At 33.0% G+C, this 25,747-nt stretch overlaps 1 protein-coding gene across 3 annotated transcripts in view; it reads right to left on the bottom strand.

The window, feature by feature from the left end:
• The window catches only part of LOC126882988 (carotenoid isomerooxygenase), a 66,346-nt gene that overhangs the window by 984 nt on the left and 39,615 nt on the right, over window positions 1-25,747 (bottom strand). For all 3 annotated transcript variants that reach the window (XM_050648137.1, XM_050648136.1, XM_050648138.1), the window contains 6 exons: window positions 25,283-25,372; window positions 17,277-17,401; window positions 15,566-15,742; window positions 10,851-11,079; window positions 6,888-6,949; window positions 6,732-6,830 (listed from right to left, as the gene is read on the bottom strand). In XM_050648137.1, coding sequence (XP_050504094.1) covers window positions 6,732-6,830; window positions 6,888-6,949; window positions 10,851-11,079; window positions 15,566-15,742; window positions 17,277-17,401; window positions 25,283-25,372 — 782 coding nt within the window. The remainder of the gene's footprint in view (window positions 1-6,731; window positions 6,831-6,887; window positions 6,950-10,850; window positions 11,080-15,565; window positions 15,743-17,276; window positions 17,402-25,282; window positions 25,373-25,747) is intronic.

Raw genomic sequence — 25,747 nt, 5'->3', positions numbered from 1 at the left:
TCGTTATTCGCTTTTAATTCCTGTTTTTAAAAACTAATCATTCTAAGCCAGTTAAACATCTAGAATCTATTAATAATACATAAATAAATAAGAATGAATAAGGCCAATGACTAAAAACACCGCTAACTTACATTATTATGCTTCCAATTGGATTTCTCCTTTTTTTTTTTCAAAAAAATATATTGATTTTTTAACCCTAACATTTTTAATTTTGATCTTAGAAGTTTGATAAAAGAAGAATTTTGTAGTTTTTTATAAGGTCTATAAGGCTATTAATATTAATTCTTGTTAAAATCCTCAGTCGCAAAAAGAGGTGACTTTGAAAGGGTTGGTAAAGGTGGTTTTTGCATGTTATTACAAGTTTTAATTGTCGATAGCTAACTCAATTTTTGCCGTAGAAAAAATTTTTGCAAACCAGGTTTTTGGAAATTAAATCGGCTACAATTTCATATTAGAACATTTTTTCGTATCTCTGATGCTAATCTTGCTATTCCGAAGAAAAGGCAATTTTTTCCAAACTACAAAAATTCGTTATTTGTTTTTAACTTCATTTTTTTTAAACTATTCATTTTAAGCCGGTCAAACTTCTAGAACCTATTAATAATATATAAATAAAAAAAGACCAGATAAGGTCAATGACTAATTTTAATTAGGGTGGTGACTAGAGGGTTGCTTCCAATCACTTTTTCGCTGAAAAAAATAGGGACTGACATTCTTTTCATTATAAGTTACTTAATTTTTGAGCTAGAGACTTTTTTTTATTTTTGGAGATAGATATTTTTAATACTTTAAATTAGTTTGAACAAGTTGTCCTCGAAAAATGCATAGTTTTCTCGTCTTTTGACTTTGAAACTACAATATTTAGCATTTGACGAAGAAGAGTCAAAATACAATAAAGTATAGCTCGATTACTATTGGTCTTAAAGAAAATCTAAAAACAAGTTTTTGTTTATTTTTTCAGAAGGTACATTTTTGTTAAGTAAAGTTGTTTTGATAAAACGAAAACTTTTGGAGTTATTAGCAGAAAACTTACTAAAAACATTAATTTTTTCGATATAAAACCAACACTTTCGATAGCGAATAAATCGAAAACTATCAATTTTATTAAAAAAATGTATAGAACGTTTTTTGCTAAGAATGAACGTTTTTACCAACTTGTGTGATTGAAATATAATAAAAAATTTCCACCCCCGAGATGGGGTGGCAACCACCCCCATGGTAAAAGCGCCTTTCGGCATAATATAGATTTGGATCCTTGGACTATCCACTACTTATTCTCAATTTTTCAAGCAAATCGATCCATTCTGTAAAAATTGCGAGGTTTTGTCCTATTTTAAGCTTCATTACTTGGACTACTAGTGTGATTTATTTTTCAGTGGCATGGTATTTGGCTGTGATTAATACGTTCTTTATGAAGACAAGACTATACCAACGCACTCCTGGATCAGTTAAAGTGTTTGACACACATTCAAACGAATTTCATCCAGAACGGGGTGTCAGACAAGGATGTATACTATCTTCACAATTATTCAATATATATGGGGATGAGAAGAGCACTTGAAGGATGGGAAAAGGCCTTCTTGCAAAAAATCAAGCAGATCTGATTGATCTTATAAACTGGTCGAAAAGGAAAGTCAAATATTTGGTCTGCAATTAAACATATCAAAGACCAAAATCATGATAGTGGATAGACTACAGAACAATCATCCACATATACCTAGGGTTACCATACGTCCGGACAGTCCGGATTTAAAGGACATGTCCGGATTGGCGTCCGGATTTTTTTCTTTACTAAAAAAATGGAAAAAACTTGGCCCAACGGTGGGAAATTTCATTCTGCGCTAAATCAAATGGTTAAGGCTACAAGGTGATCCTACCTGGAAAGAGATGGAAGAGAGCGCTTTAACTATAGTCAGCGTTGTACCGAATGCTGTAATGTGGATGAAGCCCCATGTGGACCTAAAGAAGAAACCCCAAACACTCATGACAAATGCCAACAAATATTTGAATCATTTTCTAAAAGCAACGTTTCCTTTACGAATATTTTTAAAATAGTAGAATTGATCTTTTGTCTGCTTGGTACTTCGGCTTCCACTGAACGTATCTTTTCGATGATGAATTTTATATGGACGGCTGAAAGAGGAAGATTATCTCTGCCTGTTGTAAAGGAGCTTCTGAATATTAAAGCAAATTCTGTAATGCCATGTTCCGAATTCCATGACAAAATAAAAAATGACAAGCCACTTTTGAGAAAAATTATGTCTTCTGAAAAGTATTATTATACTTAGTCAGTACAGACTAAGCATTTCGCATATTATATGTACAATGTAGAGGTAGTAACACAGTCAAATTCACATTTTACATTTTCTACAATCCCTTGGACTACCCCTGTCCGGATTTGGCCTTAATAAATCATGGTAACCCTAATATACCACAATTAATTAGTTTGAGGTGGTGAGCTCATACTTATATCTGGGATCATTGATCACAAACATAATAAGGTCATTACAAAAAGAGATTAAACGTAGATGTGATCTACGAAAAGTTGCCACAGCAAAAAATGGCCAAAATATGGAAGGACTGTTAAATTTTAAGAGGTTAAAAATGAGGTTAATCAACTGCTTAATATTCCCAGTACTGACCTACGGATGTAAATCTTGGACCCTGAGACAATCGGAAAGAAGACAGATAAACTAAAAAGGGAAGTTCCCTAGGTTGGCTGTACCATATAGTTAAAAAAACTCGTAACATGAAGTAAAAACCACTTCTATGTAATTGGTATATTTATTAAAATTTCAAAATCCCAATGGATTGAATAAAATGTGTCCAATTCAGAACGTTTTCGGACCTATCAGTCCATCATCAGTGAATCTACAATAAAATAAGTAATCCCACTATTAAAATTGAAAGATGGTTGAAATTTTGAAAGTTAAAAAAATGTGGTTATGATTACTTACTTGAATATGTACTTGCTAAATAGCCCCAGAACCAAACAATGGTTGAATTTATAATTCGATCTACATTATGTCAAAGTAATATTGAACAGGCTAAACGCCGATGTTAAAAGATATAACCTCCGGGAACATGGGCAAACCCTACCAGGAAACTTAACCATCTTAGGCCAACGTTGACTACCAAGTGTCAAAAGTATGTAAGGAACTGTTTGAAGTGACATTGACAGTAAAGAAAAAGGTAGTCGATTTTCAAAGGTTTTTAACAAAAGGTCATGATCCAATACATTGATAATATGAAAAAGATTTTAGTATCTGAAAATGTCTAACATTTAAACCTATTGTTTTTTGAAAAGAAAATTGTGTTTTACACAATTTTTGAATATAAAATTATTTTAATTTGACTGTATACTATAAAATTAAACTGATGAAATTGATTAAAAAGGAAGTATGAGCTGCTATTAATAATGATAAACAAAAAGATAAAAACAGATGATGGTGAGAGAAGAGAAAGAATCAATTTTAAATTGGAATATTATTATACAAAGGAATTAACAGTTTGGCACAATTATTTATATCTATATTGTATTGGTGGTTGTATATGTAAAAGGGAAATTATTTTTATTTAAATGTAAATGAAAATTGTTAAAATAATGGATTTGAGTTAGGATACAGTCAATATAATAGTATGAAATATGTAAATGAAAAGTACTGTAATTATTACGAGATATTTTTCAAAAATTTTTAGAGAATCTTGTGGCAAAGTGGGGGTATGTGAAATTGAAGATAAAGAACTATATGACAGATAGACGCCACTAAAATATTCTGTTGGAGCCGAATATTATGAACTCCTTGGACCGAACGTAAGACAAATAATTCAATTTTAAGAGAACTAAAAGTTAGCCAACAACTCTCCAGTAAAATCCATCTTTGGACTTTACGTGTTATGAGGGCAAACACATAAAACATGGAAAGAGTCATTATACAAGGAAAGGTGGAAGGTCGAAGATCACGAGGAAGATCCCCAACAAGATGGATCGATCAAATTACAGGAATATGCAAAAGACCTATGCATGAGTTAAAATAAATGACCAGAGACAGAGATGTTTGGAGACGGACAATACACAACTCCCATTTTTTGCACTCCAATCAAAAGCTAAATAGTTGACATAAAATTACAAAATTCAGTTTTTTAACATTGAAAAATCTTCAAAATGCCGATTTTTAAAAGTTAAAAAGTTAATTTGTTGCTACGCAAACTGCAAAATAAGTGAAAATCGTTATTTGATAATAACTTTTACTAAAACTACCTTAGAACTTTAGTGTTTCACCCAAAGTTGGGTATTGGCGTACGTAACAAACCTTCCAAATTTGAGACCGATCCATTAATTAGTTTAAGAGTTATTCTATTTGTTTATCCCAGAGATCTTTATTTTGCAATAAGATAAGACAGAAAATAATGAAGATAGGGCAATTCTGAGTATGCCAAATGAAAGTAGAAAAGTGATATACCCTATTCCACGAATATACGACCCTCTTGGATTATATCGACAACGAATATTTTGCTGTGTAAAATAAGAAGAATGAAAGTAAATTGAAAATTACATTGCTGTTTATTGGAATAATTATTAGAGCCATTTACTTTCGTACTTCCTATGTTGTACACTAAAATATTCGTTGTCGCGGTAATCCAAGAGAGACGTATATTCGTGGAATGACCCATAGTATCAAAATGTATTAAAAAAGATAAAAAAAAATGAATACATATAGTCAAAAATCCTAATGCCAATTTTTTGAAATTTTGTAGTTTATAAACATTTAGAATAACTTTAAAAATGTTATGCGTAGAAACAATATTTTTATATATTCGAAAAGATAGTATTTTAACACGAATTTTCAAATAAAAAAATTTAGCCTGGGTTCATTTGGGACAAAGTTAGCCATATGTTTTTTTTTTAATTCACAGCTAATTTGTTTATAATAATTAAGGAATCTCATTAATGCCATTTGAAAGAATGGGATTTGTATTTTTTCTTAAAAAATTTGCACAAACATTGCACCTTCACAGCACCCTCTACGATTTTTCAAAAATGTAGTTCAAACGATTACTAGGAGGAACCTACAAATCCACCGAGTTAAAATACCGAAAATGCAATTTCAAACGAATATAATTTTCTGTATCTCCGGATCAACTCGATGGATTTTGATATTTCTTTTTTTAATTTGTATGTAATTTCTACGTACATTACAAATATACAATTTGTTTATAAATTTATTAATTAATAAACAGTCTAATTTGTTTAAACAATTCTTGAAAGAATATTTTTTTACAAGAATCTATTTTTTTAATCATAGTATCATTAATGATCATAGAAAAAGTTAAAGTACACTTTAATAAATAAATGATTTTTATTAGATAATTATTTATTGAAGATAATTTATTTATTAAAGTATACCTTAACTTTTTCTATGATTAATAACGATAGTGTGATTAAAATCGTGGATTTTTGGGAAAAAATTATTTTTTCAAAAATTGTTTAAACAAATTAGACTGTTTATTAATTAATAAATGTCTAGACAAATTGCATATTTGTAATGTACAGTTAAATTACATACAAATTAAAAAAAAAGAACGATCAAAATATATTCAGTAGATTCCGAAATATAGAAAATGATAGTACATAGTTTTAAGTTGCCTTTTTTAGTTTTTGAACTCGTGCATTTGTCGGTTCCCAGCTCCCCCTTCACTTATCACTACTAGTCACCAATTGGACTACATTTTTAAAAATTCGTGTAAAATGCCAGCTTTTCTAATATATTATGTAAAATGATTTTTTCTACGGACAATATTTTTAAAGTTATTCTAAATGTTTATAAACTACAAAATTTCACAAATTTGGCATTGGTATTTTTGACTATATTAGATAATGTTTTTATCTTTTTTTAGTACATTTTGATAGCATCAGTTGACATCGACTTTCATTTGGCATACGCAGAATTGCCCTATCTTCATTATTTTCTGTCTTATGTTACTGCAAAATAAAGGTCTCTGGGATAAACAATTACAATAACTCTTAAACTAATTAATGGATCGGTCTCAAATTTTGAGGGTTTGTTAAGTACCCCAATACCCAACTTTGGGTGAAACACTAAAGTTCTAAAAAATTTCTTTTAGTAAAAGTTATTAACAAATAACGATTTTTTGCACTAAATTATTAATAATTTAAAAACGGACGCGAACTCTAGGCAGGAAACAGGTAGGTTTTCTTTTTATAGGTCTACAATAACTAAAAAAGTAGATCTTTGAAAAACCTGGATCTTTGAGTGTCCCGAACATGGTCTATTTCTAGCTTATTACCCTGGAGTATTTGCGAAAGAACGAATCTCTTAATCATTTTATAAGCTACAAAAATGTGTTTCATAGTTTTTTTAATTAGATGCAGAGTTTTTAAGGTATTCGTAAAAAAACATCCGAAAAGGTGTAATTTTTCAATGAAAATGGCCAATTTTCAACCACGAATAACTCAAAAAGTATTGAGTTTTCAAAAAAAAAATTATAGAACAGTTTTGCTTAGAATTAGTTTTTCTAGCCACTTCCGTGCTTATTTTGACCAAAAAAATTTTCACCCTCTTGAAGGAAAGGAATTAGGAGATAAGTAGAGGCTATTCCCGAAATTTCATTAAAATCCATCAGTAGGATAGAATTCGGAGGTAATATCTTGTTATTGCTCTCATTGACAGGCGTAGATAGGAAATTCACAAATTTAGAATAAAATTTACCTTTGGTTCTGGATTAGGTACGAATATCGGCTCGCTAGGATAACAATTCGGTTCTCCCCATGTTTTGGTAGTTTTTGATTCAACATCAACTTTGATTAACTAAAAATTAATTATTAAGATTTAAATTGTTGTGGTGATAGAAAAATACATTCTTACCGTTCCTGGAATTTCGCTGTCAACATCTGAACTTATTGCATAGAAATATTTATATGGTTTGCCTGAAAATTTTAAAATATTACATTCAAATTGAGTGGCAAATAATTCTAAGAAATGGTTTATGTAGAGCAAACAATAGGATAACCATGATAACAGTCGTAGCAGTGACGTCATAAAATATATTTAATTATAAAAAAAATGTATTGGTTGCTTGGACGTGACTCCAAATTATAAATTCATAATAAGTTACTACTCTACAATCAAATCCTCAAGCCTGTCTGGAGTTATGGCATATGTACAAATAATTCAACGCTTCCAAAATAATAGACCTGGATCCCGCGTACCAAAAAAAAAGTTGATTAATAGCAAGCTGAAAATTTGTTAATAGCTTAACGGTATCTAGTCGTTAACGGTATCTATCTCTACAAAACTTTGATGTATAGGAACACTGGAACAAGGAAAGTTTTAATTGTGGAACAGGTTAAAAATTTGGAACGTCAGACTCAGTGGCGTAACTAACGCCAATGCAACCAATGCGGTGCATTGGGGCGCAGGCCTTAGGGGGGCGTAAAAAACTGATATTCTGGAAAAATTTTAGCAAAAAAATATGTTGAAGCAAAACTCCCTGTAGCTTCCCGAAAATAAAAAATGTAAAAAAATATTCGTGGTATTTTATTCCGTTAGCGCCATAACAGAAGGGCGACTGTGGCCGGGCACTCTGTGGATCCACAAACATAGTTTCCGATGATTGACCGTAGGTTATTATGTGGCGTGGACGTTGAATCACAGACGAGCAACTGTGGCCGGCCACAAATACCCCTAGTTGATGGTATAGAAAATAAGTTATATTTCAATAATAACTTTGAAATTTCATATTTCAGGGTCTCTATTAGTCCCAATTACTGCAGCAGTGGAGCTATGTTTTTATTTTCACGGTGAAAGTAGATGGCTCATAAATCGTTTAATTTTCGAAATTTTTTTATGAAAATTATTTTACATGTACTTCTTTTTATAATAAATGGTCATGCAATCTTTCAAAACAATTGGTACAGTTCTTTTTATTTTAGAAATTAACAAAAAAGTATGTGAATTTCGTACTTTTACACTAGGATAGCCCCTTAATTTTACTTTCAATTAATTTTTTGAATAATGTTTTTTAATAATTTACTTTAAAATTACTAAAAAACTCATACAGAAGTAAAAACTTCAACTTGCATTCTGGTATAAAATCATTTATTTAAAACTATCTAAAAGTCATCCAAATGGATTGCAAAACGTTTTCGTTCTATTTCAGAACATGTTCAGTGCATTCTGCAGAGTAATTTGAAACTAGCACACCATTTAAAGTGGTAACCCCATATGGTTTAAATATGTTATTTTAACAAAAGATGGTGACTACAAGTCGATGTTATTATATATAGTAGAACACATGCTCAAAGGGCAACATGGTTCCCTGCTCGAAAATGTACTTGTACTTGCAACTCTCAGTTGGTCTGTGCCCATTGTACTGGCAAGTACCTAGCATTTTCGAGCAGGGAACCATGTTGCCCTTTGAGCATGTGTTCTACTATATCTAATAACATCGACTTGTAGTCACCATGTTTTGTTAAAATAACATATTTAAACCATATATTATGGGGTTACCACTTTAAATGGTGTGCTAGTTTCAAATTACTCTGCAGAATGCACTGAACATGTTCTGAATTAGAACGAAAACGTTTTGCAATCTATTTGGACGACTTTTAGATAGTATTAAATAAACGATTTTATACCAGAATACAAGTTGAAGTTTTTACTTCTGTATGAGTTTTTTAAACTATAGTATACAGCCAACTATTGGGTTTTTCCCATTGATTTTATTTTAAAATTACTGTTATATTTCTTGGAATAATTAATAATTGTTCTATGATTGGATATTGCTTGTACAATATAGTGTGTACTGAAATAGTATTCCCTGAAAGTACGGAGAAATATCGTTAGTTTCGTAGGAGGTTGTGTAGGGGGAATAAGTCTGGGAATAGGGGTGCGCGAGGAATACTTGCATTGGGGCGCAGGTCAGACTAGTTACGCCACTGGTCAGACTACGAAAACGTTTCATGTATTTTGTCGGGCAGAACTTCCAATTGATTTGTTACCCTCTCATTAAACTCTCATGCAAAAATCAGACTGGTGTTAATCACCAAGTGGGCATTTTAATGAGTGGAACACGAAGAATATGTCAAATGACAGAAATCATGTTGGTTAGTAATAGCAGTCTGATTTTTGCATGAGAGTTTAATGAAAGGGTAACAAATCAATTGGATGTTCTGTCCGACAAAATACATGGGACGTTTTTGTAATATGACGTTCCAAATTTTTAAACTGTTCCAAAATTAAAACTTCCCCTGTTCCAGTGTTCCCGTAGGTACCTACATCAAAGTTTGTCCGACTAGACACCATTAAGCTATTACTAACAAATTTTCAGCTTGCTATTACTCAACTTTTTTTGGTACGCGTGATCCAGGCCTATAAGGTACTAAGGAACATCGTAGATGCCCGCTGGTACATTAGAAACAGTATCATCCACAATGATCCTGGGATCGACACCGTTAGACAGACCATATCTAAACTTGCCCGGAACCACGAAGATAGGCTCCATTGTCACGTGAGTGTTGAGACCCTCCAGCTACTTGACAACAAGAACCAGACCAGACGACTCAAAAGAACTAAACCATATGAGCTAGTATAGTGCGCATAGTGCGGTACTAAACCATATGAGCTAGTGTAGTGCGGTAGTGTACACATTAATTGCAGTGTAATTAGGCGAAATGCTAATATAACCTAAAAAAATACTGATGAGTAAGATTTTAGCTTAGAAAAATGTAGTTAGGTTAAAATTAAGTTACTCATTGTTATTTGTTCCACCAGTGAACAGATTGCAATGTTATTCCGACTGGGGCATTAAAAAAATTATAAGAAACCCGCGAAATATCTATTCACGAAAGTAGTAAACCCCCAGGTGAGGATAATGTCATAATCTAAATGATAATATGGAGAAATATTATTTCAGAAATTGAAACGAATATACCTATAACTTGTTCTTTCAAGAAGAGAGTAACCAAAAAGAGTGTACAAAAAACGTGATAACACGCACCTTCAGAATTATTGTCTCATAAGTTTGCCGTTATTTGTAGTTGAGCTAACTTAAGACTAGATAAGAAATACATCAAAAGTGACAACAGAAAAAGTCACAAACGTGGAAGTTTAAAGGACAAATTGCAAGACCAGAGGATAACAGACGGAGTAGATACGTATATTTTTAAATGAAGACTGTATAATGAGAAAGGAATCTAAGAAGACCACAAATATGGTAGTACGATGAAATATAAATATGTCAAAAAACGGCACCACAACTAAATAGAATAATGGAAGTACAGGGTAGAAATAAATGAAGAATTAGGCATATTAATATCAAATTTTGAATGCACAACGGGTAATAGAGAGGGACTCTTCTCAATATAATATAACTAAATAATATAATATTAGTAAGTATTTATATTAAGAGTAGGTACATACGTGTCGCCTCACTTTATTGAAATATATAATACCTAACTATTAGGATAACTATATAACGGGACACCACTATGGCCTAGGTGTAGAAGATGGCTGGATGATGTAGAAGAAGATATAAGAACAATGAATGCTAAAGACGAAAGTTCAGTACAAGGACAAGAGTTGGCATTAAAGCTTAACTTTGCTACAAAATAGTAAGGTGTATTAAAACGAAATCGTTATTGAAGAAACCAATCTGATAATAAATAGCTCGACTTCATTAGGTTGCATATCTTATATAAAATATTAAATTAATGTTTAAATTTTAAAGTTAAACAAAAAATTCATAATTTCAAATAGGTACATAATATATAGAATAAAAATAATATTTCCAAAACATTAAAATTGTTTTAATCAGACTAAAGAACTTACCAAGATATTTTTCGTAATGTATTCTGGGAGTCTCACAACCCAAATCGCAAAGTTTTTCTGGCTTAACAAATATGTTTCCATCGGACATATAATACGCTTTGGCTCTTGTATTTTTTATCCCAACTAAATTTTTGGTTTTATCTGTATTTGAATTGGAGTTCAGAGGCAACACAAATCTTCCCGGTCTACCTCTGAACATTTTTGCATAATCTGGGTTTGTTTGCATTGTCTGCAAATATAAACGTAATTAGTTAATCTTAAAAGTTATTTATTTATTATAGTACTTTTGACAGTAAACGTTATTAATTTTTATAGTACTCTCAATGTAGTTCTGTAGGACTCCACACTTTGAAAAAATATATACCTAATATGTTTTGACTCAACATTACTATAACAGTATTATTATATTCGAAGAAGTAGAAAGATTCCAGTACTAGGAGCGACATTCACTAGGACACTAAATATGAAGGAAGAAATCCAAGCAAAAATTATGGCTAGTAATCGTTGGATCTTTGCCCTATTAAGTTATTAAGAAGTAAAACCATATCTATGTAGAAGGGCCAAGATAAGAATATAAGGCACCAATAATACGTATAACATCATATGCCAGTGAAATTGGACGATGAACAAATTAGAACAAATCAAGCTCCAAAGAAAGAAAAGTATCAGGAGAACTATGGAATGAAATTTGGATAAAACGACCAAATAGGTATAGAACTAGAGAAGATTTATGGAGAACCGAATATCATATGGATCATAAAATTACAAATACTGAGATGGTTGGGACATATCCAAAATATGCCAAACTCGAGACTATCTAAAAGAATACTAACGGGAGGAATAGGGGAAAAGAAGGAAAGTGGGACAAAAAGAAGGTGTAAGCAGGATATTGAAAAAGACAGAAATTAAAATCCCAAATTGGAAAAATAAAGCAGCAAACAGAAAATGCCACAGAGGGCATACAAATAAACGCTGAGTTAACAAACAACATAAGATATGCCGATGACACGGTGATCCTTGCCAGTAGCAGCGATCAATGACAACAGGCGATGGAAAGGGTTAATACAGTCAGTTAAGACTATGACCTGAGCCTCAATTTCAAGAGACAAAGTGGATGCTGATAAGCAAAAAGCAACAACCTGCTCGACAGTTACGGATAAACAACATACTAATTGACCATGTAGAATCTTATGTATACCTTGGTACCAACGTAAATGCAAAATGGGAACAGCCGACAGAAATTAAGGCGAGAATAGAATGAGCTAAAACAGCATTTCTTCTTTATGTGCCGTCTTCTACCGAAGGTTGGCGACCATCAAACGATAGGTTTCTCTGTTTTGTGCCGCATGTATTATGTTCGCAGCTTCTGGTATTTGAAACCATTCTCTCAAGTTTCTCAGCCAGGATTTCTTCTTTCTGTCCAAACCTCTTCTACCTTCAATCTTGCCTTCCACGAGAAGCTGTAGCAGATTGTACTTCACATTACGGAACACATGGCCCAGGTATGACGCTTTCCTCCTTTTAACAGTTGTTAACAATTCCACCTCTTTACCCATTCGTCTCAATACCTCTGTGTTAGTCACTCTGTCTGTCCAAGGTATTCTCAGTATGCGTCGATACAGCCACATTTCTAGAGCCGCTAACTTCTTTATAGTTGCTGCTGTTAACGTCCACCCTTCTACTCCGTAAAGTAGCGTAGAGAGTACGTAGCATTTCGTGGCGCGCCATCGAAGGTTAACGCTTAGGTTGCGGTTGCTTAAGAGCTTTCTCATTTTTATGAATTTGGATCTTGCTATTTCAATTCGGATCCTAATCTCTACGTCTGGGCCCCACTTATCATTTACTGTATATCCCAGATATTTAAATCGGTGTACTCTTTCAATATGTTCGGCTTCAATATTCAGGTCGATATGTTGAATGTTCTTTTTACTGATCACCATAAATTTAGTTTTCTTTCTATTGATCTTCAGTCCAAATCGGTTGCCAGTTGTATTTACTCTATTTAGCATTATCTGTAAATCTTCGATGTTATCGGCCAGTATAACAGTATCATCTGCATATCGAAAATTACTTATTGGTACGCCATTAATCTTGATGCCCTCATTGTCCTCTTCCAGTGCCTCTAGAAATATTTGTTCCGTGTACAGGTTGAAAAGCAGTGGCGAAAGAATACAGCCCTATCTAACCCCTCTAGAAATGGTTATGTTTTCACTCACCATATGTCCATTCTTTATGTGGGCTGTTTGATTCCAATATAGATTTTTTATAATTTGGATGTCCTTAGTGTCAAGTCCTGAAAGATGTAATAGTTCTATGGGTTTGTCATGTTTGATAGTATCGAATGCTTTCTCATAGTCGATAAAACAGGTGTAAACATCTTTCTGTTGATCCAGACATTTTTGAATCAAGACTTGTATTGCAAATAGGGGCTCTCTTGTTCCAAAACTGCATCTAAAACCGAACTGTGTTTTACTTATGCTGTGTTCTAATTTTGCTCGTATTCTGGAATGGATAATACGCAAGAATACTTTAAGAGTGTGACTCATTAAACTTATAAGGCGATATTCGCTACACGTCTTAGAATTGGATTTCTTAGGAAGGGGCACAAATGTAGATTTCAACCAGTCCGATGGAATTTGACCAGTATCGTATATCTTATTAAACAGTTCCAATACTACATTCACGTTGTTCTCGTTAAAAACTTTTAAAAATTCGACTGGTATTTCATCGCATCCTGTTGCTTTCCCATCTTTCGTTTGATCTATAGCTTTTATCACCTCACTTTTCAATATTTTTGGTCCATTCAGATCAAGAGTGTTCGTAGAAATATGACGATAATCCGTAAACAAATCTTTTATGTAAATTGCCCAAGTCTGTAACTGTTCTTCTTTATCTACAATAAGTTTGTTGTTCTCGTCTATTAACTTACCAAACTGTTTTTTCTTGTAAGTATAAGTAAACTCCTTGATCTTTTTATGCATGTTAAAACTATCATGTCTTCGTTCTAGCTCTTCTATCTCTTGACATTTTTCTTGTAACCATTTTTCTTTGGATTCTTTTATCTTTCTGCTGACAGTTCTATCCAGTTCTTTATATTGTTCGGGATTATTCTTATTTTCCCTCCTTCTGTCCATGAGGTGTAATATTTCATCTGTCATCCATTCGTTCTTCTTCTTCCGCTCGTAGTCCCCAATTACTTCTTTCGCACCGTTGCATATAGCGTCCCTTAAGTTGATCCAGTCTCTTTCAATATCATCAGTATTGTTGTTAATGCAACATTACTATTAATGCTATTAGTAAGCTTGACTTTTATCTCGGAATTTCTAAGTTGATCCATATCTAATCTTTTGTTATTCTGTTTCTGGATTAAGGTTTTTAGTCTGACTCGTAATTGTGCTACAAGAGGATTATGATCAGCATTTAACAATATGAAAACAATATGAAAACAGCATTTAATAATATGAAAAAGCTCCTCATAAGCAACAATTTGTTCTTTCCTCTAACACTACGACTAGTAATAGGCTACATTTTTCCGATTTTGCTATATGGTATGGAAGCCTGGACATTCTTCATATATGCTGGACCGAACATGTCACCAACATGGAGGTAATCCACAGAACTGAAAAAGATGAAGAAATCATGAGCACATTAAACAAAGAAAACTTGGATATCTGGGCCACATAATGTTGAGGCAGTACCGCGTACTCCAATTGATGATCCAAAGAAAAATAGACAGCAGGCGAGGGCTAGGCCCAAGAAGACATTCGTGGGTGGCTCCAAAGTTAACGGAAGTAGTTCGGGCTCGCATCGGTCGAACTATTCAGAAGTGCAGTAAGCAAGTTCAGAATTGCCATGTTAATATAAACGTTCCCATCATCGGACAGGGTATCTGAAGAATAAGAAACTACGTAACGTAAAACGGTCGATAAATAGGATAGGTAGATATATAAAATAAAAGTGTTAAAAGTATATGTTAAGGTACTAATATACTTTAAAAAACCAAAAATAAGCATTTTTTTCAAGTTTTTTTTCTCAGAACCTTTATTAGAAGTGAACATAAAACTTTTTACATATTAATATCTAACTCTTAGAGAGTACAAAAATATATCTTTTTTCATTTATGCAAGTACACTAATATTGTAGAGGGCGCAGAGTGCATTGATCGCACTCACAAAAAATGATGGCAGACAGTTAATTTCAGGATTGGCATATCTGAAACAAAAAAATCGTACTGCATTTGAAAAAGGAAGGTTTCTTACGTGACAATTTACCACAATTTGACCAAAAATAAAAAATAAATATTTTTAACCATGAAAAACAGGCGATTTTTTCACAAAAACTTTTCAAATTACCGTAAAATCTTTCTTTTGCGAAATTTTTCACTAACTGTGATAAATTGTCACGTAAGAAACCTTCCTTTTTCAAATGCCGTACGATTTTTTTGTTTTAGAGATTCCAATCCTGAGATTAACTGTCCGCCATCGGAACTACTTTTTTCGAGGCCTCGACTTTGGCGCCCTCTACAATATTAGTGTACGTGCATAAATGAAAAAAGATATATTTTTTGTATTCTGTAAGAGTTAGATATTAATATGTAAAAAGTTTTATGTTCATTTCTAATAAAGGTTCTGAGAAAAAAAATCTTGAAAAGAATGCTTATTTTTGGTCTTCTAAAGTGTACTAGTACTTATCATAATAAAAGCAATATTACAAACCTTCATTGCTTCAACGTACATGCAATCCAACATAGCAGGGTCATTATACATACAAATGTCCAAAACTAAATGATTCTCAAACTCATATTGGTTAATTATATGCAGATAAAAAAATGCTTCAGCCAAATAGGTCTTAAATATTTTGTTGGTAGATCTTGATATTACGGATATTCTTGTCTAAAACATTAAATTTTAATCAATTACTTAATAGATGCTTTTGTTGATTATTATTAATATCTAACACAATATAAGTACGCGTGCGCTGTCTTGTTGACAGTTTTATACTTAATCATAATAGAAAAAAGAAGTAACAAATTATATAAAACAAAGGCTTTATGAAAACTTAACACAGCAAGGACCTACGTTCTACCATGGAATAAAACATTGTATGTAAAACTCTTCTAATAAAAGAAAAATGATACATTCACACAAATAGATTCGTTTATTTTAATGACTCAAAGTATGTATAAATTTTGAATGTTTTTTGAATAAAGACTTTCAGAAGAGACAGTACTGCATAATTAAAACAAGATACGAAAACTATAATACGTTGGCCACGTGATAAAAGGAACAAAATACCAGCTTTTGCAGAATATCATACAGGGAAAGATTTTAGGAAAGCGTAGCGTTGGAAAATGACGACTGTCATGGCTACGCAATCTCAGGGTGTATACCCTATTCCACAAACATACGCCTGTTTTGGATTACTTCGACAACGAATATTTTACTGTGCAAAATAAGAAGAACGAAAGTAAATTGCAAATTACATTGTTGTTTATTGGAATAATTATTAGCGCCATTTACTTTCGTACTTCTTATGTTGCACAGTAAAATATTCGTTGTTGAAGTAATCCAAAACAGGCGTATGTTCGTGGAATGGCCCATAGTTTAATTGCTCATATAACCAGTTTTTTAGAGCAGCTGTGAACAAAATATATATAGTCATGATGATCGTCAACAATCTAAAAAAATTAAGAAGAAAAGGAAGAATAATTAAGATATTTTAGGCTCGATGAACAACGAAATGACAATCATCAAATCAAGTTTCTGAAAGACAGAGAAGCTAAGCCATGGTGGAAGACTGTTACGGTCTAAGACACATATGCGAGTCGAACTGTGCGAACGCTATATTCGTATAATTTGTACGGCGCGCGGCGGGACGAACCGTTTGCGAGCTGTTCGTTCGTCGCTCGTCACGATCCACGGCCTGTCGGTTTTTGGGACGAACACTCAGTTCAATTTGAAAGACATATGCAGCGATATTGTCTGTACGTGTCGTCGTATCGAGATTCTGTAAATGACGTGTTCCTTCCTGACTTGAAAGAGATAAGAAACGTGAGAAACGCAATGTAATCAATATCCAAATTAGAAATTAAATGAATCATTTATATAAACTTCTCACAAGTCATGATTCGTCGCTTTCCATGGATAAATAAATAAATCGCTCTAAATCAATTTTCAACAAACTGCACGCGAACAGTTCGGCTTGCATATGTGTACCCGACTTTAGATGTAACATGTACATACTATATAGCCACAAAATAGAAACATGTGAAGACAGTGAAGAAATATAATAATTAAGATTTTTTTAAGAGTTTAATTAAGAGTTTTTTATAAAATCTTTTTTTGATAACTCATATCACAGATACAGATACTGTTATTTTTAATGAACTGAATAGATAAATTGTAAAGATAGTGCTCTAAAACTTACATATTCATCATGGTACCATCTAAAACAATCGGCAAGTGGTCCATTATTAAATTTCGATAAAAATATTCTTGGAACAGAAATGCTTAAAGGTTGCTCTACTAATATATAATAATTTTCTGTTATGCCTGAAATTAAGTATTTATATGAAATATACACGTATAGATACATACGTTTACATAAATACCTATATACTATGAAACGAAAGAAGCAAAAAAACAAATCGTAACTCTAATAGAAAGAAATAAAAAAATAAAATGCCTGAGACCTTCACTAGCAAAACAGAAACCATTAATTAAAAAAAAAACTAATGGAACTAAACGACAAGCAGCAGGAATGAGATCCCCTTACGTTCACACAAAAATATTATCTAGGACTTTACAACAGTATAGAAAAACCACATAAAAACAAGAAAAGCACAAGCAAATGAATAACAGCAATCGCCAGGAAAAGTGGAGTCAGCAACCCCAAAAACCGCCCTAGTAATATATTTGCATCAATTTAATGCCGAAAACCCTCGAAACTCCATAAAATGACGAGTGACCCTGGGCACCAGATGCTCCGGAGGTCGGGAGATCAGTTCTGATGGCGTAGTTGTATTCAGCGACCCCAAAAACTTCCGTGTAACAAAATCTGGCCCTTAATATGCTTATTTTGACATGTTTATGCACTTTTGGATGCATTTTAACCCTACGTTAGTCGCGCGGTTATTGCGGACGAGCTTAGTCGCGCGGTCTACGTTTGTAGACCAATAGTTTTTTGTCGTATAATACCGGATTTTGACAAAATTAACAAATTAATGGTTAATAACAGTTTATCTATGTCTGTACTTCGATATTAGACATGTTTTGTTTCTTGGCTTTCGTCATTTTGACAGTGGTAAAGTTAAAGACGAGGTCATGATTTTTTGGGTCTTTATTCGCAAGTTAATGAAAATGGTCACAAAAATAAGCTCAATCTAGTAAAAAACACAAATCGTTTTTATCTTTGAACTTACAAAATGACCAATAGTGATGAATAATAAAGAACAGAACAAAAAAGTAAACAAAGAACAAAACTATTAAATGGTAAAACTGGCACAATTTTAGTCCGTCAAACATTCACTACAAATGTCCCTAAGATGATCCTTGCAGCCAAATTTGTCACATTTTTGGCATGACCTTCTTGTTGACTTATTGCAAATACGAAGTACGTGGACCAATACAACATCATCCCACGTAATTTGTTGGAATATTAGGGGGAGGGGTACGACTTTTTGAACTCCGGGCAGTACGCGAGCTCGTCGTCTAGGCATAATGCACACGAAGCGTATCGTCATAGACGCCTATTAGATGCGACGCGTCGTACGAAAAGCATACGCTTTCGTGCTGCTCACTTGTGTCTTTATGGAATACTGTACACGAAGCGTAAGCGGCAAAGGAATCGTCAATGCAGACAAGCTTCAAGCCGCCGCCAGGCGTACAACGATGTCAGTCGCTTGTAGTACGCTTGAGTGTTAGAACACCTTTTTTGACGGAATTTTATGAGAATGGCGGATCAAATATTAAATTTTGTCCAACTGATTGAAAATTATCAGTGTTTATATAATAAAACCCAAACAAGAGTACCCCAGAAAAATGTGTGGAATTTAGAGTCATCTTCCGACAACTCTTTGGCGGTAATAAATAACCTTATGTTGTAGTTTTTGTAGATATAAAGATGCACCCAAAATTTCCTCTTTCTTTTTTTTGCGGTGGCGAAGATAATTTAACAAATGTAAGTCCTCTTCATCACTTAACATCTTTGCAACTACTGTAAAAGCATGGAAAACCTTAAAACAAGACGATCACATGCCGCTTGCAACTCGAATCGTTTGCGGATTTTAAGGCGTAAAGGAATCGTCGCTGTATGACGAAACTTATACGCGTCTATGACGATACGCTTCGTGTGCAGAATGCCTAAGTTAACTTAGCAGTGAAGGTATAGTTGATCCATATTCAATTTGGGATTTGATTAGTCCCCTCAATAAAGTCGCTTCTTGAAACTTTTTCATTTATGTTATTAGCTTTATATACACAGCAGGCTACAATTAGCTTTATATAACACAACTAAAAACTGGAACGCGTTTAGTCGCGCGGTCTACAGTTGTAGACCAGTGCTCTTTGAATAATGGTAAAAAAATAATGCAAACAGATCGGCGGCGTTTACCAAACTGAATATTAAATTAAGTTGGAAGTATTAGTATGAAGTGACAGCTACTAAGCGGGATGGGGGCGTATGTGCAGTTTTCTGGAATTGCAGACCACTTAAAGGAGAGTGGTCTACGATCGTAGACCGCGCGACTAACGGAGGGTTAAAATGCAATTATGCATTTCCACCCATTTTTATATAGTAGCTAAACTTTTTCCTGACATCATCCTGAACACAATGCAAAAAGTAGCAAGTCTCTAGGTGCTGTATTTAAAAATCGATAACTTAAAAGTAATTCCCCTTGTCCTGCGTCCTGTTTTTTTGTTGTGTCGTATTCTGTGAAGAATAACACATACAGTGCGTCCATAAAGTAACGCATAAATTCATTATTTCGTAAACCAGCGACATTAATGAAAAATCCTGAAACGGGTCGATTTTTATTTTTAGATTCAGATTTTTTGGCATATATATCATACTAGTGACGTCATCCATCTGGGCGCGACGACGTAATCGATGATTTTTTTAAATGAGAATATGGGTCATGTGATAGCTTATTTGAAAGGGTATTCAATTCTCTATTCACTAATATAAACATTAACCTAATTATTTATACAGAGTGTTCAAAAAAACATTTTTTTAATTAAAATATTTGAGACAAAAAGAAGAATGTACGTAATTTATTTAATTCAAAATACGTTTTACTGTTGTCAGAAAACAGAAAAAAAAATTTTATTTCAGAAATAAATATTGTTTTTTGAATAATTTCATGTTAAAGCTGACACCCACTTGTCGCTTGGCAGTTTAAACATTTCGTTTAAGCGAAAAACAATGTTTATTTGTCAAATAAATTTTTTTTCTGTTTACTGACAGTAGTAAATGAAAATAATTACATTATATTCTTCTTTTTGTCTCACTTATTTTAATTAAAAAAATGTGTTTTGAACACACTGTATAAATAATTATGTTAATGTTTATATTATTGGATAGAAAATTGAATACCCTTTCAAATGAGCTATCACATGACCCCTATTCTTATTTAAAAAAATCATCGATTACGTCATCACGCCCAGATAGATGACGTCACTAGTATGATATATATGCCAAAAAATCGTAATTTAAAAATAAAAATCGACCTGTTTCGGGAATTTTCCTTAAAGTAACCGGTTTACGAAATAACGAATTTATGCGTTACTTTATGGACGCACTGTACTTTAACAGAAAAGCATCTTGCTTCTGTTTTTGTGGCACTGGTCGCTAATTTAAACCAGCATTAAATAATAATGAAATGCGAAGTGAAGACACGAAAAATTAGATTATAATAGGTATACAAAATTAAAGAGAAAGCTATACAATAAATATAATATAAATTTATAGGTTTTATCGCTAAATTTCCCACCTCCACTAGTTTCATTTCTTTTTATCTCACAACTTGAGAGCACACAATAGCTATCAACAGGTAGCAACAAACGCGGTCCAAGATTGCGAAAGTTCTGCGAACTTTCAAAAGCGAGGTAACAGTGCGTCGGTAATTCGACACTGACAGTGACGTTTATACTATCAAAAACTAGTTATTTATGAAACAGTTCGTGAAGTATGCTTTTTGCGAACGCACGCGATGATTTTTAGAGCACGAGCGACAACGGAGCGAGTGCTATACATCGCGTAAGTTGGCAAAAAGTACTTCACGCACAGTTTCATATAATATTTTATCTACGATAAACAAATAAAAAAACTGTAACCCTTCGTCACTTTTCTATTCTACAATTTTTAGATATACAGTATACGGTACAGTATATTTTCCACCTAAATCTATAGCTACTTTATACCAATCGTACTTTGAACAGCTTATCACTATAAGCGAGCAATATGATAGAGCAAACCTTTTTCTATTGGGTGATTTTAATCTTCCATCTGCAGTTTGGGATGTCGATGATTATTGTTCCGTTGCTTCTCCTCAGCCTACAGCTACACAATCTGAAGCTGATTCTATTGAAACTATATCCAATATCTGTGCTTTTTTCAATCTCTTCCAGACCAACGAAATAACCAACGATAGAGGAGTTACGCTTGATCTCATTTTATCTCCATTGGGTATTGATGTATTGAAGGCTATCGACACTTTAATTCCAGTGGACACACATCATCCTCCGCTTGAATGCAGTTTGCCACTCAAAATCACAAATGATCATTTATCTGGTGAAGAGTATTATTATGACTTTGTTCATGCTGACTATGCAGCAATTCGTTCATCCCTTCAAGCAATTAATTGGGATGGTGCACTTCAAGGAAAAGTACTCTCTGACATGGTTTCTGTATTTTACGACATTTTTTATTCCATCATTGATTGTTTTGTTCCGCTAAAAAAAATCTGTGATAAGAAATATTCATGCTGGTACTCCTCTGAGCTGAAGAAGTTGCTTCACGAGAAGAAATCAGTGCACAAGATATATAAGAGCACAAGGTGTCCAGAAAGTTATGCAGCATTTAGTAACTTAAGAACTAGATGTAAATTTTTATCAAGACAGTGTTGCTGATTACATTCAACGTACCGAACATTCTATTGTTAATAACGTTAAATCCTTTTGGAAATTTGTAAGTAGTAAAAGGGAAAATAACGCTATACCTAATACAATGACTCTTGGAGATCGTACTGCCTTCAATGGAACTGATATTGCTAATCTTTTTGCTAACCAATTCTCTTCCGTCTATACTAACCAATCCTTACATCCGCATGTAACCCAGATTTCACCTTTGGTTAATGTGTCTAATTATCACATTGAAATTTCAAAAATCTACGAAAAACTGTCTGAACTCAATACCAACAAAGGTCCTGGTCCTGATGGAATTCCCCCCACTTTCCTTAAAACATTCAGCTTCATTCTATCGCGCCCACTTTTTTATATATTTAATAAGTCTTTATCAACAGGGGAATTTCCAGACTACTGGAAAAACTCTTATGTCACTCCAATATATAAATCAGGTCGAAAATCGGATATAGGTAACTATCGTCCCATTTGTATTCTTAGTGCTATTCCTAAAGTTTTTGAGAGCATTATTTCCGATTATTTAAGTTATGACTTCTCGCCAATTATAGGGGCCCAACAATTTGGATTTACATCCAAAAAATCAGCAGAATTGGGTCTCATAACATATGTTGATTTTTTGACAGATGCTCTTGAGAGGGGTTTACAAGTTGACTCTGTGTATACTGACTTTTCCAAAGCTTTCGACAAAGTTAATCATGAGCTCTTGATTCATAAACTTTATTTATACGGAGTTGATGGCCTTATATTGAAGTGGCTCAAGAGCTATCTTACGCAAAGATCGCAAATTGTCAGGGTTAATCATCACTATTCTCATACCATCTCTGTTAACTCAGGTGTACCACAGGGATCACACTTGGGACCTCTGTTGTTTAATATATTTATCAATGATCTAATACCCTGTTTCCAAGTAAGTGAAACTTTTTTATTCGCTGATGATTTAAAATGTTTTAAAATAATCACATCTGAGGCTGATTCACTTAGTCTACAAGGTGATATTGATCGCCTATCTAACTGGTGTATGCAAAATGGTATGTGTTTGAATGCATCCAAATGCCATATTCTTCGTTTCCACCGAACTCATCATCCAATCATCTTCGAATATAGTATAAATAATCTGACCTTACATTCTGCCTCTGAAACTAGGGATCTAGGTGTGATCCTTGACTCCGCCCTTAGCTATAAATCACACATTTACAGTACAATACAGAAGTCTATGAAGATGCTTGGCTTTATAAAAAGAACCACTAGAGACTTTACAAACATCTCAGCTATTAAATCTCTTTATTTCTCCCTGGTTAGATCTCATTTCGATTACTGTTCCACAATTTGGTCCCCCTATTACTTTACTCATAAACTGAAGATTGAGGCTGTCCAACACAATTTTCTGAGATATACTGCCAGTAAGTTGCATGTATACTATGACTATTCTGTATTAGAGCGCATACTGAACTTACCTCCTCTTGAGGTACGCAGAAAACAAAGAGACTTAATTATTTTATTTAAAATTATCAACGGGCTGTGTAACTGCCCCGAACTTCTCTCCAAAATATCTCTATTTGTCCCCAGTCGTTCGACTAGGCAGGTGCAAACCTTTTATGTCTCTTTTCATAGATTCAATTATTCTTACAACACATTTATTCCTAGAACTCTTCGATTAGCTAACTCATTAAATAACCTCGAAATTTTTAATATATCAGTTTCCCGCTTTAAAAAATTAATTTCTTCCCTAACTTTTTAACTTTTTAATATTTTCGGCCAGAGCTTTTGTATTGTGATTAGTGTTACATGACCTGTATGTATTAGATAACTTAAAACCGTTATACCTTACAACATTTCCGAATTGATTTAGGTGATATCTTTTGTTTGTAATTGTACTGACCTAATGTTATCTTATTCTTTTTTTCTTTCTTTTTTGTAACTGTATTACTCATACGAGTTATTTTTTCTCAAACCACTTGGTTATATGTTATATCACGATAGTTTATGTTATATAATTGGTTAACATTAATGTTATATAATTGTATAATTATGTTATATAATTTAGAACACTGTAAAATTTATATCGGAATAGGGCTTGCCCGTGAATAAATAAATAAATAAATAAATAAATAAAGAACTTTGACATTTAAAAATCCTAACTACTTTCAAACCACAAAACTGTCAAAACTTTTGTCGTAATTTATTGCTCATTATGTCATCACCATAACAACGCGAATGTTAAGGATATTTGATTATATGAAAGTGTGTTAAAAACAGTGCCAAAAAGTAAGTCCCATTTAAAATACATTGTTACTTCACGCACACTTTAAACACTTCACGCACTGCTATCTATAATGACAGTTTTCACTTTTCACAAACTAAAAACTTATACATAATATGACATATAGAGTAGATAAAATAATTTTTATCTACTCTATGTCATATTATGTACATATAAGTTTTTAGTTTGTGAAAACTGTCATTCAGGATAGCAGTGCGTGAAGGGTTTAAAGTGTGCGTGAAGTAACAATGTATTTTAAATGGGATTTACTTTTTCGCACTTTTAATGGGTTTTTTGGCACACTTTCATATACTCGTGATGTATATTTCGATTTCACGATTTCATGGTGATGACAATATGAGCAATGACTTATAACAAAATTTTTGATAGTTTTGTGGTTTGAAAGTAGTTAAGATTTTTAAATGTCAAAGTTCTAAAAATTGTAGAATAGAAAAGTGACGAAGAGTTACAGTTTTTTTATTTGTTTATCGTAGATAAAATATTATATGAAACTGTGCGTGAAGTACTTTTTGCGAACTTACGCGATGTATAGCACTCGCTCCGTTGTCGCTCGTGCTCTAAAAATCGCGTGCGTTCGCAAAAAGCATACTTCACGAACTGTTTCATAAATAACTATTATAGACATAGGCGCGAAACGAAATGTTGCCAAATCAGTGACGTTCGATTTCTTGTTATAAAAAAATCGATTTTTAGTAGTTCCAATGTGACACAAAATCTAGGCACGGGATAAAAAAGTTTATTTGAAGAAAGTGTATTTTTTTGTCTTTCTTAATGGCGGTACAGGCTCCTTTTTCAATATTTTATTTAGTTATAGAGTAATTTCCACATACTAACATATTTCTGACTGTTGATCGCTATTGTTTGCTCTTAATATGTTTTCCATCTTTTGCGTTATTTTGCCGGTTATTAGCATGCCATCACTGTATATTTTCTTTTAATCTATTACCTAAAATACTACCTAATAGGTTTAACTACGATCTTACCAGTAGACTAAAGATAATAATGTATCTTACCAAAAGTATGCATGTATGATGGATTCAGTTGCCATCTTGCAGAAATTGATGCTACTATCTGGGCTTCTTCAAACATTTGTTTACCGGATCCTACAATATTTTGATCACAATAATTTAAAATGATTTGATCACAATGAGATATAGTGCAGTCACTGAAGGTGGGTGTAAGCTATTACCTCCGATTTCGTTGAACCTCCATCGATTTGCATGAAAATTGGTGAGTGTTTAGAGGATATCTCAAAGAACAAAGGTGATATGGTGCCAACCTGCGCTTTTACCCTGGGGGTGGATGTCACCCCTCCTGGGGGGTGAAAATTATTTAATTAAAAATAACCCCACAATTCGATAGAAGGACAAATTATAAGCAAAATTTTTTATATAGAGTTATTAAAATAAATCAAAACTTTTGATTTATTAAAGATCAAAGATTTTAATTTTTCGTGAGAAAAATGCATGTTGTTAACC

This window comes from Diabrotica virgifera, chromosome 4, assembly GCF_917563875.1.
Source record: "Diabrotica virgifera virgifera chromosome 4, PGI_DIABVI_V3a".
In the NCBI taxonomy this organism is placed as follows: Eukaryota; Metazoa; Arthropoda; class Insecta; order Coleoptera; family Chrysomelidae; genus Diabrotica; species Diabrotica virgifera.
Note: the sequence above shows the minus strand (reverse complement) of the source record. Positions and strands in the feature narration are given on the sequence as shown.